The 19,284-nt window shown below is 40.9% G+C and overlaps 1 protein-coding gene and 1 pseudogene across 3 annotated transcripts; both read right to left on the bottom strand.

The window, feature by feature from the left end:
• Positions 1-228: 228 nt before the first annotated feature.
• Positions 229-9,719, bottom strand: LOC129022432 (poly(rC)-binding protein 2-like; annotated as a pseudogene).
• Positions 9,720-9,852: 133 nt separating this feature from the next.
• Positions 9,853-17,981, bottom strand: PSMG1 (proteasome assembly chaperone 1). Of its 3 annotated transcripts, none has more exons than XM_054468756.1 (7): positions 17,648-17,981; positions 16,204-16,310; positions 14,707-14,858; positions 14,345-14,407; positions 12,873-13,071; positions 11,859-11,995; positions 9,853-10,059 (listed from the first exon to the last, which is right to left on the bottom strand). In XM_054468756.1, exons 1-7 carry the CDS (start codon positions 17,803-17,805, stop codon positions 9,985-9,987), a joined length of 891 nt encoding a protein of 296 aa, XP_054324731.1. In that variant the 5' UTR covers positions 17,806-17,981; the 3' UTR covers positions 9,853-9,984. The 3 variants fall into 3 exon arrangements, with proteins under 3 accessions (XP_054324731.1, XP_054324733.1, XP_054324732.1); XM_054468758.2 differs by lacking the exon at positions 17,648-17,981 and adding an exon at positions 17,461-17,613; XM_054468757.1 differs by lacking the exon at positions 14,345-14,407 and having other exon boundaries at positions 17,648-17,936.
• Positions 17,982-19,284: the final 1,303 nt, after the last annotated feature.

Here is a 19,284-nt window from a genome sequence, read left to right on the forward strand (position 1 = left end):
ATTTGAGGTGTCCATCACTTCGAGAATTTCTCACTTCTGTGTGTTGGGAACAATTCAAGTCCTCTCTTCTAGTTATTTTAAAATATACAATACATTGTTGTTAACTGTAGTCTTCTTTTTTGTTGAATGACAGGACTTGTACCTTTTATCTAACTGTATGTTTGTACCCGTTAAGCTAGTTCTCTTTATCCCTTCCCCCTCCCACCCACTTACTCTTCCCAACCTCTAATATGTATCATCCTATTCTATACCTCCATGAGATCAACTTCTTTAGCTCCTGCACATGAGCAAAAACATATGATGTTTGTCTTTCTGTGTCTGTTTTATTTCACTTATAATGACCTCCAGTTCCATCCATGTTACTATAAATGACAGGATTTCATTATTTTTGTGGCCAAACAGTATTTCATTGTGTATATATATTACATTTTCTTTATCCATTCATCCATTGATGAACACTTATGTTGATTCCATATCTTTGCTATTGTGAATGGTGCTGCAATAAACATGCACGTGCAGTTATCCCTTTGACACACTGATTTATTTTCCTTTGGATAATACCCAGTAGGAGATTGCTGGATCATACAGTAGTTCTTCTTTTAGTTTTTTGAGACATTTTCATACTTTTCCAGTGTTTGTATTAATTTACATTCCCATCAACAATAAGATTTCCCTTTCCTCCACATCCTCACCAGCATCTGCTACTTTTTGTCTTTTTAATAATAGTCATTCTAACTGGGGTGAGAGGATATCTCACTGTGGTTTTGATTTGCATTTCCCTGATATTTAATGATATTGAGCATTTTTTCATATAACCTGTTGGCCATTTGTGTGTCTTTTTTTTTTTTTTTTTTTGAGAATTGTCTACTCATTTTTGGCTCACTTTTTAAAAGATGTATTTTTTTATTGTTGTTTAGTGCATATCCTGGATATTAGTCTCTTATCTGATGAAGAGTTTGCCAATATTTTCTCCCATTCAACAGGCTGTCTCTTCATTCTGTTGACTGTTTCCTTTGCTGTGCAGAAGCACTTTATAAATACAGTCCCATTTGTCTATTTTTTAGTAGTCTATGCTTTTGAGGTCTTAGCCACAAAATCTTTGCCTAGACCAGTCCTAAAGTGTTTCCCCTATATTTTCTTCTAGTAGTTTTATTGTTTCATGTCTTATATTTAAGTCTATTATCCATTGTGAGTTGATTTTTGTATATGGTGATAGGGGCCTTGTTTCATTCCTCTGCATATAGATATTTAATTTTCTCAGCACTATTTATTGAAGGTGTCCTTCCCTATTGTATGTTCTTGGTGCCTTTGTCAAAATTCAGTTGGCTATAAATATGTGAATTTATTTCTGGGTTCTCTATTTGGTTCCATTGGTCTATGTGTCTATTTTTATACCAATATCATGCTGTTTCGATTACCATAGCCTTGTAATATACTTTGAAGTTAGGCAGTGTGATGCCTCCAGCTTTGTTCTTTTTGCTCAGAATTGCTGTGCATACTCTGGCTCTTTTTTGGTTACATACAAATTTTAGGATTTTTTTATTTCTGTGAAAAATGGCATTAGTATTTTGATAGGAATTCCACTGGATCTGTATATTGTCCTGGACAACATGGTCATTTTAACAATATTAATTCTTCTAATCTATGAGTATGAGATGTCTTACCACTTGTTTGTGTCCTCTTCAATTTCTTTCACTGGTGTTTCATAATCTCCCTTCTACAGGTCTTTCACCTCCTTGGTTAAATTAATTCCTAGGTTTTTTTCGTAGCTATTGTAAATGGAATTGCCTTCTTTCTCAGCTAGTTCATTTTTGGTGCATAGAAACCCTATTTTTGTATGTTCATTTTGTATCCTGCAACATTACCAAATTTGCTTATCAGCTTTAAGTGTGCATTTTGCTTTGCTTGTAGGGTCTTCTGGTTTCTCTAAATGTTAAGATGATGTCATCTGCAAAGGGGGACAATTTGACTTCCTCTTTTAAAAATCTGTATGCCTTTTATTCCTTTCTCTTGCCTGATTGCTCTGGCTCTACCTCCAGTACAATACTGAATAAAAGTGGTAAAAGTGAGCATCCTTCCTTGTCTTGCCCTAGTTCTTAGAGGAAATACTTTCAGTTTTTCCCCACTCAGTATGACGTTAGCTGTGGGTTTGTCATATATAGCCTTTATTATATTAAGGTATGTTTCTTCTGTACCTAGTTTGTTGAGAGCTTTTTATCATAAAAGGATGTAGAATTTTATCAAATGCATTTTCTGCATCTATTGAGATGATCATATGGTTTTTGTCATTCATTCTACTGTTGTGATGTATCATGTTTATTGATTTGTGTATGTTAAACCATCCTTGTGTCCTTGGCATAAATTATACTTGGTCATGGTGTATTATCTTTTTGGCATCCTGTTGAATTGTTTGCTGTTTTTTTGTTTTGGTTTTGTTCTTTTTGAGAATTTTTATGTGAAGATTCATCAGAAACACTGGCCTGTAGTTCTTTTCTGTGTGTGTCCTTGTCTAGTTTGGTGTCAGGGAAATGGTGGTCTTGTAGAATGAGTTGTTTTTTCTTTGATTTTTTCCAAGAGTTTGAGAACAATCGGTATTAGTTCTTCCTTATGTGGTTGGTCAAATTGGCAGTGAATTCATCCAGTCATGGGCTTTTCTTTTTTCGGAGGCTTTTCATTACTGAGTTAATCACACTGCTCATTACTGATCTGTTCAGATTTTCTATTTCTTCTGGAATCTCAGTAGTTGTATGTTTCCAGCAATTTATCCATTTCCTCTAGGTTTTCTAGTTTGGTAGTATATAGCTATTCATAATAGTCTCTGATGATCTTTTCTATTTCTGTGGTATCAGTTGTAATGTCTTTTTCATTTCCTATTTTATTTGGGTCTTTTCTTGGTTTAACCGTCTAGCAAGGGGTTTATCTATTTTGTTTATCTTTTTGAAGAACCAACTTTTTGTTTCATTGACCCTTTCTATGTTTTTAGTCTTTATTTCACTTAGATTTGCTCTGAACTTTACTATTTCTTTCCTTCTGCTAATTTTGAGTTTGGTTTGTTCTTTTCTAGTTCCTTGAGGTGCATCATTGAATTGTTTCTTTGAAATCTATCTACTCATTTGATGTAGGTGTTTATTGCTATAAATTCTCCCCTCCTAGAGCTCCTTTTGTTGTGTCCCATAGGTCTTAGTATGTTGTTTCTATTTTCATTTGTTTCAAGAATTTTATTTCCATATTAATTTTTATCTTTCAGGAGGAGCATGTTATTTAATTCCCATGTATTTGTATAGTTTCCAAAGTTCCTCTGATTTCTATTTTTACTCCATTGTGGTCTGAGAAGACAGTTCATGATTTCAATTTTTAAAAATTTGTCAAGACTTGTTTTTTGTCTTAACATATGGACTATCCTGGAGAATGTTCCATGTGCTGATGAGAAAAACGTGTACTCAGCAGTTGTTGGGTAAAATGTTCTACAAATGTCTGTTAGATCCATTTGGTCTAAAGTCTAGTTTAAATACAATGGGTTTTTGTTGATTTTGTCTAGATGATCTGAGACTGAGGTGAAGTCCCCAACAATTATTGTGTTGGAGTCTACCTCTCTTTTTAAATCTAGAAATATTTGCTTTATAAATCCGTGTGCTCTACTGTTGGGTGCATATATTTAGTTGTTATTTCCTCATTAGGTTGATCTCTTTACTATTATATAATAACTGTTTGTTTACTGCTTCTGGCATAAAGTCTGTTTTATCTAAGTACAGCCATTCCTGCTTGATTTTAGTACCAGGTTGACAAAGGGATGCATAGAGAGTTGGTAAAGCATGATTTCTGGGTGTCTGTGTGAAGGTGTTTCCAGAAGAGTTTAGCATGAGTCTGGAGTGAGTGGGAAGATTCTCCCTCAATGTCGGCAGGAACCATCCATCCACTGGGGGCCCAGGCAGAAAAAGATGAAGAAATGGTTAATTCTCTCTCTCTCCTGGAGCTGGGTCACCCTTCTTCTGCCCTTGAACAGGACATCACAACTCCAGGCTCTCCAGCCTTTGGACTCCAAGACTGACACCAGTGCCCCTCCCCAATTACCCCAGGCCCTCAGGCCTTTGGCCTAGGATTGAGAGTTACACCATCAGCTTCCCTGGTTCTGAGGCTTCTGGACTTGCACTGGGCCATACTACCAGCATCCCAGGGTCTCCAGCTTGCAGACAGCCTGTTGTGGGACTTTTCAGCCTCCATAATCAAGTAAGCCAATTTCTCTGATATCTATGTAGATATACAATCATGTTTTGCTTCACATCCTGAAAAATGTGTCGCTAGATGATTCTGTCATTGAGTAAACATCATAGTGTACTTACACAAACCTAGATTCTATAGCCTACTACACACCTAGTCTATAAACATGTACAGCATGTTACTGTACTGAATATTGTAGGCAACCGTAACACAGTGGTGAATATTTGCATATTTAAACATATCTTATCATAAAAAAGATACAGTAAACATAAGGTAAAAAAAACAAAAACCAGCACACCTATATAGGGCACTTACCATAAATGCAGCTTACAGGACTAGAAGTCGCTCTGGGTGAGTCAGTGAGTGACTGTGAAGGCCTAGGTTATTACTGTCCACTACTGTAGACTTTACCAACACTGTACACAGGCTACACTAAATTTACTTTTTAAAAATTTGTTCTCCAATAATAAATTAATCTTCGCATCCTTTTTTTGTTGTTCACTGTGGCATCCAGTTTCTATTCACAAAGAAAAAGCTCCAATGCACCTTTTAATTTTTTGAAAAATTCCTGGTATTACAGAACTAAATTGAAATGTATTAACATCCCACCCTTACATTTTCATAATAAACAGAAAAATTCATAAGCCAAAAAACAAAAACAGGGAGGGCTGGGCACAGCGGTTCATGCCTATAATACCGGCACTTCGAAAGGCTGAAGTAGGTGGATCGCTTCAGCTCGAGTTTAAGACCAGCCTGGACAACATAATGAAATCCTGTCTCTCTGAAAAATACAAAAATTAGCCAGGTATGGTGGCATGCACCTGTGGTCCCAGCTACTTGGGGGTCTGAGATGAAAGGATTGCTTGAGCCTGAGCGGTCAAGGCTGCAGTGAGCCATGTTTGCCCCACCGTACTCCAGCCTGGGTGACAGAGCAAGACCCTTTCTCAAAAAGCAAACAAACAACAACTACAAAAACGGGGAAATTTATATTGCTAAATACAATCTCAGCATCAACACTGGAACAGAGAAAGGAATTAAAACACCTTAATTTAAAAAAAAGGGTGGATGACAGGCTGGCACAGTGGCTCATGTCTGTAATCCCAACACTGTGGGAGGCCGAAGTGGGAGGATCATTTGAGCTCAGGAGTTCAAGACCAGCCTGGGCAATGGAGTGAGATTCCATCTCATTTTTTAAAAAAATAAATAAAGGAATGGATGATAAGTGTGTAAAAACCAAAAATTTACAAACTATTTAAAACCTGACATGGCTGCCTGTTCAGAAACTACAGATGGATGGTGGCTGGTGGTGAACAGCAGAAAGGGGTTCTAGTACGTGAATCTGCATTGTTTCAGCTGTTCCCCATGCCACTCATCCTAAGGAGAGCCTGACACTGATTAGCCATTGAGCCAGTCTAATGCTGGCAGCAGATCCAGCGATGGTAACCTGCCTATCAGTAGGTCCTTCCACTGGGTTCGCAATTTTGATCTACGCTCCAGACATCTGATAGATCTCATTGATTCTGGTGCCTTGATGCCTGATGATGCAGCCAGTATCATTTGGAATGGTGTTTATGAGAAGTGGTCTGAGCAGATGCATCCAAACCTGCACTGAATCCCAGCGTTGCCATCTACTGTAGGAAAACTAGATTGTTGCATTGTCAACTGGTGCAGCTTGGTCAACTCTAGAAGTGGTCCCTCCAGGTCACAGGTGAGGCACATGGACAAAGTGGTGTGGAGAAAGAAGGCTCACACTGTCGCTGCCTGTGCTGTACCTGTCCTGATCACTTGCAAAGATCACCGGAAAATTGGACAGCTTGGGCCAGTATGGGATGGCCATGTGCTTGGGGGAGACTCCAACATGACCACACAGACCTGTCCAACACCTTCAATGATGGACTGCGGAATCCCAGCGATAGTGATGGCTCAGTCAGAAGCATTGAGGAGCATATCCCCTGCCACCTGCACCTGTGCCCTGTACTCTCGTATTGCCTTGATCTTGCAACCACCTTTTCCAATGAGCCACAAAGACCAGCAGGGACCACCAGCATCAGGGTGACTAGGGGGTCTACTGGCAGCTGTGCTATTGGTCACAGAGCTACTGATATCCTCTTCCAATCTTGCTTTGAAGATGGCACTAGTGGGTCCAGCCAAGGTGATAATTCTCTCAGAACAACTCCCTTCTGAGATGCTGATACATGCACCACTCTCCTCATGCATCTTAACTGATTCTCCTCTTTCTGATGATACTGCCAATTTCCTTTCCATGCGTAAGTAGCCAGGTGGTGAGAATGACATTTAATCCAACTTCAATCATACCAGTGTCCATATCAAGCAGGGCTATGGGGAGCTGGACTTGGAGTGGTCAAGTCTTTGGCCAGTGGGGATGAAAACCAAGAACTCCAGGCAGGAGGTGACTGAGGGAAAAAGGAGAGCAGGCAGGGGCGGGGCAGGGGTGGAACAATAGGGGCGGGCAGAAAGGCAAGGAGAAGGAGGAGAAAAGGTGGTGGAGGAGGAGAAAGAAGGGAGAGACCTCAGGGCAGGTGGGAGAGAATGCAGGCTGTAGCTGCTCAGGCTGCTGCCTCTGCTGGTGTCAACCTCAGCTTCCTGTAACTTTTCTGCTTTCTAAACTTTTATTTTTTTTAACTTTTTGACTCTTTTCTAATAACTTAGCTTAAAACACAAATACACTGTACAGCTGTACAGAAATATTTTTTCTTTATATCCTTATTCCATAACCTTTTTTCCATTCAAAAGTTTTGTTTTTTGCTTTTTGTTAAAAACTAAGACTCAGCACACACATCAGCCTAGCCTACACAGGGTCAGAATCATCCATATCACTGTCTTCCGCCTCCATATCTTGTCCCACTGGAAGGTCTTCAGGGACAATAACACACATGGAGCTGTCATCTCCTGTGATGACAATGCTTGCTTCTGGATACCTCCGGAAGGGCCTGCCTGAGGCTGTTTTACAGTTCACTTTTTTGTTACGAGTAGAAGGAATACACTCTAAAATAGCAAAAAATAGGATGTACATAAACCAGTAGCATAGTCATTTATTATGTACTGTTCATAATTGCATGTGCTGGACCTTTAAACTGGCAGCACAGTAGGCGTGTTTTCACCAGCAACACCACAAACACAAGTAACACATGAGCTCTGACCTTAGGATGGCTACCACAGCCCAGGCGATAGGAATTTTTCAGTTCCATACGATCTTATAGGACCCGTCTACATGCGGTCCACCACCGGTATGTCCTTATGTGGTGCATGACAGTACACATCCTACTGGTTCTCTCTGGACTGCTCTAATATACTGGGCATATACTGTCTTGTCTGTGTCATCTGTTACTTCTCCATTTCTGTCCTGCATCTTAGGACACCATCTCAAGTTAGTCCTCCACATAATGGCTTTGTATTATACCCTATTTTATATATATGGAATATACATACAGCTTAGATCGCATACTATCTGTTGTTATTTTATATAATACAGATTTTAATTTTAAAGTTGAAGTTTTGCTTCTGTTAAAATCTTTTCCATGAAATTTTTTAAATTTCCTTTCAGCTAGCTGCTGCTTCTCATACATCTCATTATTTGCTTTTGGAAAAAGCAGGGGTTCCTGACTTTTAAAAAATAGCTGTTTCCTACAGTCATGTTTTTCAACAGAATGCTCTTCTTCTGCATTTTTAATGCTGTTTCTATCCTTTGTATTGCTTGTTTTCTTCAGGTACTCTCCTTTGAATGGGAAACCTACCCAGGCCTGATGTCTGCTCAGGCTAGACTCGAACTCCTGGGCTCAAGCGATCCTCCTGCCCCAGCATCCCAGGTAGCTGGGACTACGGATAAGCACCACTGTGCCTGGCTTGCTATCTGGCCCTAACGTGGCTCTGCTGCACTGACAGCCAACCTCCTGCACCCGCTGCCTACTTCTTATCACAAGAAGAGGTTTACTCCTGGGCAGTCTGAAGCAATTATGAATCTTTCCTCATCAAAATTATTAAAAACTACAATGCCCAGAGTTATCTGCTTCTAGGGTTCTCCCAGGATTACTGCTGATGCAAAACTTGTCCCCCAACTACTTCCACTTTTAGCCATTTGACACTGCTGAGCTCCGTGGTTCACCAGTTAGCAAGAGGAAGTACAAGAAGGAATGAAGAGTGAGAGCTCCGGCTGCCCCCAAAGCAGCTCCCCACTCCTTTCTTACCAAACATCACAGTCAGCATCTTTGAGGTGGGGCACACAAAGGTGTGCCAACATGGAAATACCACCTTACAGTTCTTCAAAAGCATTCTTATATCATTATTCTCACAATTCAGCAAAGCAAGCAGAGAATCTCCTTCATTAAGCAGATGAAAACCTGGACCCCAAGGGAAGTAGATAACCACCCAGGGAGTATTGTCACCAGTATTATCTGTAGTTTACAGCTCAGAAAACTGTTGCTCAGGAAGCTTCAAGGCATCTGCCCAAAGTCACCTGGCCTGTAAGGGCTGGCCTGGGATTGAACACAGTCCGCTTTTCCAAGATCACTCTTCCTTACTTACCACACTGACCCTCAGCACAAGAAGAGGATCTAGCTCCAGCTAGGACCAGATTCCAGGTCATATGATGTTACCTCAGGGCTCTGCAGGCACACTTCTGAATGAATGAAAACTTTTTTTGCAACAAAGGAAATGCTTAGATCCCATCGTAAATACACTATGCACAAGACTTCCAATATTTGATTATGTAAAGGAAACCAAGTTTACTCAAGAAGGAGTCAGAACACAGTATCTCCTTACCCTACTTCTAATCATTACCAAAAACAGTAAATGAACTGGAACTAGAAAACATAAATGGGTAAGTACTCTAAATCTGTAGTATGTAAATGATTCAATAACTAAAAAGGTGAAAAAGAAAGCAGAAGAGATAAGAAGCATTTAACTCCACCATTTTAAAATTTATTTTCATGAATGCAGTTCAGTTTGTGGTCCTGTGAAGTCGTGTGGCTACTCCGGGTTCATGATTCCATTCACACTCCTAATGATAACACATGACTGTAAGAGAACTGCTGATACGCACACAGCCAGCCTTCAAAGAGAGCCCTAGGAAAGTCTGAGTGAAGAGGCTATCTGTCAGATATTACTAAAAAGTGAGGACATACACATTTCTGTTTCATTTTTAGTAAATATATAATTTTGTTACCTTGTCATCAATTTTTATGCAGGACTCCTAAAATATCCAGAAACTTTCCACATATTAAGAATCACCAACAGGTCAATGAATAGTTACACCTAACTACACTTTGCCACATGAATACAATCTGCTGATATCTGTAGCTTTGAAAAATTTAACTAAATTTGGGCACAGTGGCTCACACCTGTAATCCCAGCACTTTGGAAGGCCAAGGCGGGGGAAATGCTTGAGCCCAGCAGGTTGAGGATGCAGTGAACCATGACAGCACACTGCACTTCAGCCTGGGCAACAGAGCAAGACCCAGCCTCAATAAATAAATAAATAAGAGAAGATAAAAATTTAACTATAGTACCTTAAAATATTCAAATACAACAATACTCCCACCTAGTGGATAAAAGGAAAATGCCTGGCTTATTTCGGTTGTGAATAATAACACCATAAACAAGGAATTAAAACTACAATTAATTTTTTACAATTTTATTCCGTTTCATCATTCTCAAAATATATCCCCCAAAAGTAATCTACAAAAGAGTGCAGGCTGCTCCCCTTAAAGGAATGGACGAGTAATATACATTACAAAACAATGTTTAAGATCATGTATAAATGTTACTCTGAATCTCATTTGTTGTCATCAATTTCTTTAGTATCTCAGTGCTTTGGGGAATATTCTGAAAGGAGAGAAAAAAGTGAATACAGTGAGACCCCAGGGATTCAGGCAGAGGCAACACCCCCTCCCCAGCCAACAATCTCCACACTCGAGACTTAAAGACAACAGCCATGGGACAGGCGTGGCCTTTACGCTCCCCTTCTCAACAAAAAGACAAGTGGGAAAGTCAGTTCAACAGGCCCTTTCCCTGCCACACTCGCCGATGATCTCCTGGCCTCCGATGGTCTCCTGGCCTCCGGAGAAAGTCTATGCTCTAACCTGCCCGACGTTCCCCGCAAGATGTCTTCCTCCCCTCTCCACCAACACCACACTCCTCATGGCTCTCCTCACACTTCCCCACTCTGCTCACACTGCTTCCCTCTGCACACTTCTACCCCCTAAGATTCATCCGTCTTTCAAATCCAACTAAACTGCCACACAGGAAGAACTCAAAATAACTCCACCTTATTGAAAATACCACTTTTAAATGGTCAGAAACAATGAACTGACTCAGGCTGATGTATCCGGTCATTAAGCAAACAGCCCCCTGCAGAACCACCATCTTACCCTCCTGCTAATCATTATCTCCAAAGCAAAAATGAAAATGCTGAGTTAAATTTCCCCTTGAAAGTATATTCATAAAAGCTGAGTTTCCTTAAGCCCCATATGACAGATGATTTCCAAGTCTCAGAACAAGTCCAAATGTTTATGACACACCTGTGTGCTACACACAGTCCTATAGCAGTAAACAAAACAGCCCAGCCCCTGCCCAGGGGAACTCATCTCTGAGTTAAGTGGGATGAGGCAATTGGCTATTTAAACAAACAAGACAATCAGCATATACTTTGAAAGAGATGCTAAAAATAAATTAACTCCATGTGTCAGAAAGATTATCCTGGATTCTAGCTAATTTGAAAGATAAGCTTGCAGTATACTAAATTAGAGTTTTACAGCTGTACTCTTCAACAAATGGTTATTGACGGCTTTATTCAACATGCCAGGTATGTGGTAAACCTAGGATACCAAAATTAAAAATCGTGGTCCATTACCACAAGGAGCTGACAATCTAGTAACAAACTAATTTATGAGACCTGGGAAATGAGCTACTTCCAACAACTTACCACAAAAGTCTTAAAACTAATGGCCATTCCAGAATAAAACCGGGCTGAGGGACAATGTTGTTACAACCTCTTTCAAGAAACCGTGCTTAAACCAGAGGCTGTGGACTTCCAAAAAGTCTCTTAAGAGAAAACAATGGAATCCCTAAACTACCTGAGATTACAGGCAAACATTTTTATGTACATGTTCCAATTTTTTTAGAAAATGAGCCCAAAGGTATAAACCAAGGGTAAGGAAGAGGTTCATTATGTAACTCTCTCATCTTCACATATACAGTTCTCTGTAAAATTGGGTAAATAAATATTATAATAATTTGATTCATACTATACTCAAAAATAACCTTCTCAAAAATTAAATTAAATAAAAAATTTTTTAAAAACCTTGCAAAGTAGTTATAGAAACTTATTGAACAAAAAAAAAAAGAAACTTATTGAACAGTAAAACCATCTGTCCACATAGACATTTGGGATTTAACTGCATTGCATTAATCTATCATACAAGAACAAAGTATTCGTCAAGTTACAGACGTATACAGAAGAGACGATGACAATCAAATTCAAACTACCAGACTAGAAAGCTTCACTTTGAGAAGAATGGATCTCCAAGCATTGCTTAGGGTTTAAAATGACACTGTACATTTATGTTTGTTACTAAGCTGATTATAACAATGCAGCTATTAATTTAAATGAGTTAAAACCTTACCTTAACCAAACCCTTCAAGGTTCTGGTAGAAAGTATAGGCTTAAAAGCTTCCACTGTAATTAGGTCTAATTTCATCACATCAGTATAACACAAGTACAGAACTGCTGGGATTTTCCATACTTGACAGTAACTCAGAACTATGAATACACAAGAAAAAAAAAAGCATGTAAGTTTTCTATTATGTTACTTTTAAATTAAACACCTTTAAATAATAAAGGCTGTTGTTAAAAGTAGTTATCTCAGCTGCCTCTTTCAATCAAGGTATTTACTGCAATTTTGAACCAATTATAATGTAGATTTTCTTTCGAAGTCAATTTATTTTCCTAATAATCTCTTCTTTTGCAAATATTAATTTTACATTTCCTGAAAATACAGCTGAGATGATTTAAGTGGCTGAAAGATTAAAATTCTACTGACTATAATAAAGTATATATAAATAACAAATACAAAATGCGTAAAGTGAAATATTTAGCCACTTCTCATTCTAGTAAACACTGAAAGCAAAAAGAAACCCCAACCAAACCCTATTTTAATACAGTTCATATAATAAATAACAATTATGTAATATATTACCCACTGAAAAGTAAATGGCAGTCTCTTTGTCATATGATGGCAGATGTGAGTGACAGTAATAAAAAAAATTAAAGCAACTATCAAGATTCAATATTCAAAACTTCTGTTTTGATAATTAAAATGTACTTTATCAACTTTTCATGCACCAATAATTTACATTTAACACTGGCTTGCATTCTGAATAATCAAAGACCAAAAAGAAACACAGTATGTCTGAAGCCTAACAGTTAAGAAACATGAGCTCCTCAAATAACTGTGTCTGGAAAATCTGAAAACTCAAACTAAATATACTGCACTTGTAACTACAGACATTGAGGACTAACAGCAATATACTGGTATCAATCATCATTAATAAACTACCTCAAAAAGACCTCTAATGGTGAAAGCAGTATCAATAAAGCAATGAAGATATAATGTAAATGTTACAAAGTTTAATGCCACCTGCTGCAGGAAGGTCGTGTACTATATTCGGTTGTTCTAGCAATGGACAACACGCCGAGTCTTTGAAATTCTGTGTTTTTAGGGCTTTCAGGAAAGGAGAAGGAAGGCTGCCAGTGGATTCTGAGGTTTTATAATCGGTAACATGTCGACATGTGAGAATAGTTATCTGCATGTTCTTCCTTGGACAAGAGCCAAAAACCTAACAAAAAATTGATTTCAAATTAAAAAAACATAATTTTGTTACAGAATGGAAACATTCTTCTAGGTATTCACCTAACACCACAGACAATAATAGCATGCCTAGCAGGGGTGGGAGTGTGCCTTGGAGAAACAGAACACACCTGCTGTCTCAACCTGGGTTTGATCTTGGTTCTGCTTTCTAGGTGGGCAATTTTTCCAAGTCACTTTCCTCATTAGGGAACTAAGGTGATATAGTTTAGATGTCTGTCCCCTCCAAATCTCATGTTAAAATGTGATTCCCAATGTTGGAGGCAGGGCCCGGTGGGAGGTGACTGGATAAGGGGGTAGATCCCTCATGAACGGCCTAGCACCACCCTGTTGGTGATACGTGACTTCTCACTTCTCGCTCAGTTCATGCTAGAGCTGGTAGTTCAAAAGAGGCTGGCTCCTCCTCTCTCTCATGCTCTCGCCATGTGATCTGCCTGCTCCCCCTTCACCTTCCACCATGATTGGAGGCTCCTGAGGCCTCAGCAGAAGCCAAGCAGATGCCAGCACCACGCTTCCCATACAGCCTGCAGAACTGTGAACCAGTTAAACCTCTGTTCTTTATAAATTACCCAGCCTCAGGTATTCTTTATAGCAACACAAGAATAGATGAACACGTAATGCCAGCACTACCTACTTAAGGGGCCTGCGATGTGTAGTAAATGAAGTCAGAGTGCCAGAATAGTGACTACAGGCCTGCCATCCAGAGGAAAAAAGTCACAAGTACACACCTGATATTCATTCCCTCTCCCACCTACCACTGACACCTGAAAAATAACTCTTATGAAATTCATTTTTGGAATTACTACACTTATAGGTAAGTTTCAATCACCGTGGTTCTAAACGTCCTCTTCTATAACTAGAAGAGTCTGGATTTGATAGATTTCTAAGAACCCTTTTACCTTTTAATAAGATCTAAAGTGATGTAAACAAAGAAAGAAGGGCGAGAGGAATCCAATTGTGTTTTATACTTCTGTGACTTACCGTCCTCAGTGCTGAGGACCAACTGTGTTTTATACTTCTGCACCTCAGCATTGAGGACAGGAGGACACAGAAGTATAAAACCCAACTGGTTGGTCACGTTAAATAAGCAAGTTCTTTTATTCTTTATATTCCAAAAGAAATTCCCACAATATTTTAAAGAAATAAATATCTGACTGCATAAGTTTAAGTTAAAAGACACTGAACCCTTAAAAAATGAAAACTCCTGTAGACTAACCATTCACAGGTTTTCATTTCTCTCTTACCTTTTCCAGCCACTGATACTGTTGATCTTCTGCAACATAGCAACTGCACTGACAGAGGAAAACCTGAAAAGTCAAGTTCCACGCTTTTCATCAAGTAAGTTTTATACACACCCCAAACTATCACCATATATGTAACATGTGAATGACAACACTTAGGTAATACTTATTTTCCTGGTTCCACTATTGACCTACTTATTTCTCTTTAAAATTTAACAGTCAAACCACTACTGGTGATTAGTATCAGAAAAAGTGCACACTGACAGAGCAACTGAAAAGACTTGCCATACTAAAGTATACTACCAGTAAATAACATATAAATGATGCTTAAATAACTACTTTTCAAACATACAAGTCCCACCTACCGAGGGATTGGATTTTAGATGATAAAACACACAAAAAGCCTCTGAGGAGGACAGATGTGTAGTGTCTGTTGTTCTACACCATTCATTCCAGAGTTTAGCACAACCAACTTCCTCCCAGACTCCTGAATTCATAACAAATGATGACAGAAATGCTGTAAAAAACAATTCACATAAGTTAGTGTTTGGCTCTGCAAGCTATATTTTCTATTCAATAAAAAGTAAGCTCAAGTTACTGTAGAATTTGAGAGCTGAAAGAGCGATTCAAGACCATCTACTTAATACCACACCATTATACAGAAAAAGAAACTGAGGCCCCCAAGAAGTAAAAGGCCACACACCCTGAGTAAGACAATCCTAGAGCTAGGGATCAAGAAGGCAGGTTTGTTGACAGACTTTCTACCACACGCTCACGGGTTAATACTCTTCTGAAAAACTTTAGGCCAGCAGAACTTTATATAAATGAGGCCATAGTTACTTGCCATCATGTACTTACTATGTTCTACAAGCACTACGGGTACCTTACAGAGGAAGGAATCTTAACTGGGTTTCCTGAATGTTCTCATCACAGCCTGTGAACACGCTAAAAATATAAAGGTCTATGTGTGTATTTGTAAATGTACATTGTCCTAGCTGCACTCTACACTGTTTTTACTTTAATCCACCAAGAGAATTAATACATGCAAGGACCTTAGAACTTAAGTACTTAAACATGTTGATAATTATTACTGTCTTTAGAGTTTTGTGTTCTCAAAGGAGTCTATTAACTCAAAAACATTAACATAAACCGGGATACCTCAACACACTAGAAACAGCTCCTTGAGTTTTAAGTTCCTGAAGCTAAAAACATTTTCTTTAAAGCTCTTCTCTGAGTTGGGGTCTTGCTTTGTTACCCAAGCTGGAGCACGATCAGTGGGAGGATCACGGCTCACTGCAGCCTCGAAATCCTGGGTTCAAGCAATCCTCCCATCTCAGGCTCCTGAGTAGCCAGGACTACAGGCAAGCACCACCATGCCTGGCTTCATTTTTTTATTTTTTTGTAGAGACACGGTCTCACTATGTTGCCCAGGCTGGTGTCAAATCCTGGCCTCAAGTGATCCTCTTGCCTTGGCCTCCCAAAGAGCTGGGGTTACAGATGTGAGCCAATGCACACAGCCTAAATCTGATTTTTTCAGTTTATTAAAAAGATAGTGCAGGCCAGGTGCTGTGGCTCACACCTGTAATCCCAGCTCTTTGGGAAGCTGAGGCAGGAGGATCACTTGAGGACAAGAGTGCAAGACCAGCCTGGGCAACACAGCGAGAAACCATCTCTACCAAAAACAAAACAAAACAAAAATGATGCAACAGGAACAGGAGAGAGATTTTCCTCAGAAATACAATCACTCTACTGTGGCTTTTTAAAGTACTAAACATTTTAAATCTTTTATGATGGAAGAAAATAAGTAACTTTATATTTCATTCTTTCAAAAAAATGACTAAGTCTTCTGCATTTTCACTTACCTACTGCATTATTTCCTATAGCAATTATAAACTTGGAGCACGGATATTTTTCTAGCAAAGAAACTTCCAAAGATGTTTTTGTCTGTCTTCGAAGGAGCCGCACCTCCCTAACACAAGAAACAAGATGAAACTAAAGCAACTTCAATACAAACAGTACCATGGCAAAAGGGCACTATATGTGTGATTTACAATAAATAAAATGCACGTTAGTTTTATAAAGAATATAATATCCTCAGAAAACGATGGACTCGGACAATGATAACCAACAGATAAAACTATTGCATACGTGTTTACGGAGAACTCTAAAATAGTGATCAGGCTGTCCACCTGACCCAAGGACCAATCTTAGCATGCCTAAAAGTGAGACAGCTGGGGATAGCCTGCAACAAGAAACAGAAAGCACCACTTGGTAGAAGCATTCTTGCCGACAAAACTTTGTGAATCTCACCAAGCCTCCAAATGAACGTTCATTTACAGGACATGCAGGTGATACAGACGTTAAGTGACACCACAAGGAAGCTATCAGACAAATTCAGAGTGTGGGGCACTGGACAGGACAACCAGTCCTGTCTCTTAGGAGGGGTTGCTCTAAATGAAGTGACAGTCTAAATGTAACCTGTGGACCTTGTTAGGATTCTCATTCACACAGACCACTGTAAAATGGTCATGTTTGAAAAAACTAGGTAAACGTGAGTGAGCACGGACTATGAAATGATAGTGGAAAATTAGTGTTGTTAGGGGTGATAATAGCATATGTAAGAAAATCCCTAAAACGTTTGAGATGTATTCTGAAAAATGTAGAGGTGAAAGGCCATGATGACTGGAATTCGCTTAGGAGTGGCGGGAGAGAAAATCAACGTGGCAAAATCTTCCTGTTGAATTTACCTGGTTGTGTAGGGGTCAGGGCTCACTTGACTATTTTCTCCCACATTTCTGTGTGTTTGGAAACAATTTTTTTAAGGAGTGTTCATCGGCTACTGACACATTATGCTAATTGAAGTGTGGGGTGGAGGTTTAAAAAGTTTCGAGGGAATTGGTGTGTCCGTGAACAATCCACGACAAACGTGGTGGGCCCCGCGGGAGGGCTGCGGCCCAAGACAAGGTGACAAGCGGAAAGATCACGAATCCGCAAGACACCAAGCCTCCAGAAAAGCTCCAGGAAGCCTTTAAAGAACGGATCTGAACCCAGCCCTCCCACAGCGGCTTCACCCTGGACTCCACGAAACGCCAGCGGATCCACGCGAAAACCGCACACACCTGGGGCTGGCGCCGCCGGACGCCGCGGCTTCACTGAGACCCAGGGCCCAAGCAGAGCCACAAAGCGGCGGCAACCGGGGGGCCACTCGGAAGACCGCGGACCCCCGGCCTTAGGCGCCGTCGCGGCTGCCAGGCCCGCGCACCTTCCAGCTGCGGTGAGCGCGCTGCCCTTATCCGGGTGCCTCACCTCTTCCGCGCCAGCTGCTGACGCACCTCCCTGTCCTCGGGCGTCTCCCTCCGCCCCTCCTCCTCCTCCTCCTCCTCCTCCTCCTCCTCCTCCTCGTCGTCCTCAGTCCCAGCTCGGCACGGTGCCTTCACCACCTCTCCGAAGAACGTGGCCGCCATAGCCGCCTCGGGACCGGCTGAACACAACTGCAGCGCCGCCGTACGGCGCACGCCAGCTTGCGCGAGACCACGTTCCCTCACCGCGCGGGCAATAAGTCCCGCCCCGCACAGGCCACGCCCTCCGCGCACAACCCGAACTCGCAGCCACACCCCCACCGCGAGGGCGCTACGTCCCGCCCCGCGCAGGGCTCGCCCCCAGGCACACCCTGAGCTCGCGGCCACGCCCTCTACACCGACCGCCCGCGCTGTCACTCCCTGGGCCAGCAGTCCCCGCAGCTTTTTTGTTTTTAAATTACAGATTGGCGGTGTGGGGGGGGCGGGGTCTCGCTATGTTGCCCAGACTGGTCTCGAACTCCAGGACTCAAGCGATCCTCCTCCTCAGACCTCCCAAAGTGCTTGGATTACAGGCCTCCGGCACCGCGTCCGGCCGCCAAAGGCTTGCATTCGCAGCTTGAGCCCTGCGGGCGCCAAGAGGTGGGAGGACTGCGGGCTAGATGAGCGGGGGGGCGGGGCGAGAGGAGGGCGGGGGGGGCGAGAGGAGGGCGGGGCCTCCGGTCGTGGCGGTAGCGGAACCAGGGGTGCAGGGGCGGGGCCAGCCCCGCTGGCCTTGGCGTTCGGGGGCTGTGAGGCCCTTCCCTCCTCGTCCGTTTCCATTTTTCTTCTGCGTTAGGAGAGACTGGGGGAGCCTTAGTGTACTGAGCACCCGCTCCAAATTTCGACTGCCCAGGTAGGTGGCGGCACGGTGGTACTGAGGGCCCCCGTAGCCAGGCGCGCCCTCAGACAGCGGGCACGGGCGGACGCAAGTGCGGCAAGAAATACAGCGCTTCGTGGTGGTATAAAAACGAGACCTTTACTCTGGCAATAGGAATTCACATTTCAAAAGCTGATGATTGTCAAGGCGATTTAAAAAACATTTTTATGAGAATGTAAAAAATAGTGTTTTAAACTTGGCCATTTTCTAATACAAAATGTTTCTTTTTAAATAGCCTTTAATAAGCAGAATGTGTGATTGTTCTTTAATTGGTTCTCTTTAAAATGTGCTGGAAGACAAAGTTCGAGGAGCACTGTTTCAAGCAAGAGAAAAAGGGGACATAATTTAAATGAAAATGAAAATATGCAGTAATGCAATGAAAAATAAAAACCGTTTCCTAGATTTAGTTGTACCGAAATACATGACATCGCCTGCATTTTGTGACTTTTGTCAGTAGTCACGAAGGTAAGTACTACTTTGGGGTCAGAGAGAGCCTGTTGAGATAAAATCTCAAAGCTGTTAGAAACATTTTAAGATGTGGAAAAATAACAAAATCATTTACATAAAATTAGTATTTAGCAGATGTACACATCTGCAAAAAAAAAAAAAAGTGAGTTTGGAAGCAAAATTTGAACATTTAGCAATAAAATTAAAGACTAAATTGCTAGCCAGTAAGAGCTTAGGAAACTTTGGATATCCTTAGTGAGATAGAATAAACAAGATTACCA

The sequence above is a fragment of the Pongo pygmaeus genome, chromosome 22 (genome assembly GCF_028885625.2).
Source record: "Pongo pygmaeus isolate AG05252 chromosome 22, NHGRI_mPonPyg2-v2.0_pri, whole genome shotgun sequence".
NCBI classification, from domain to species: domain Eukaryota; kingdom Metazoa; phylum Chordata; class Mammalia; order Primates; family Hominidae; genus Pongo; species Pongo pygmaeus.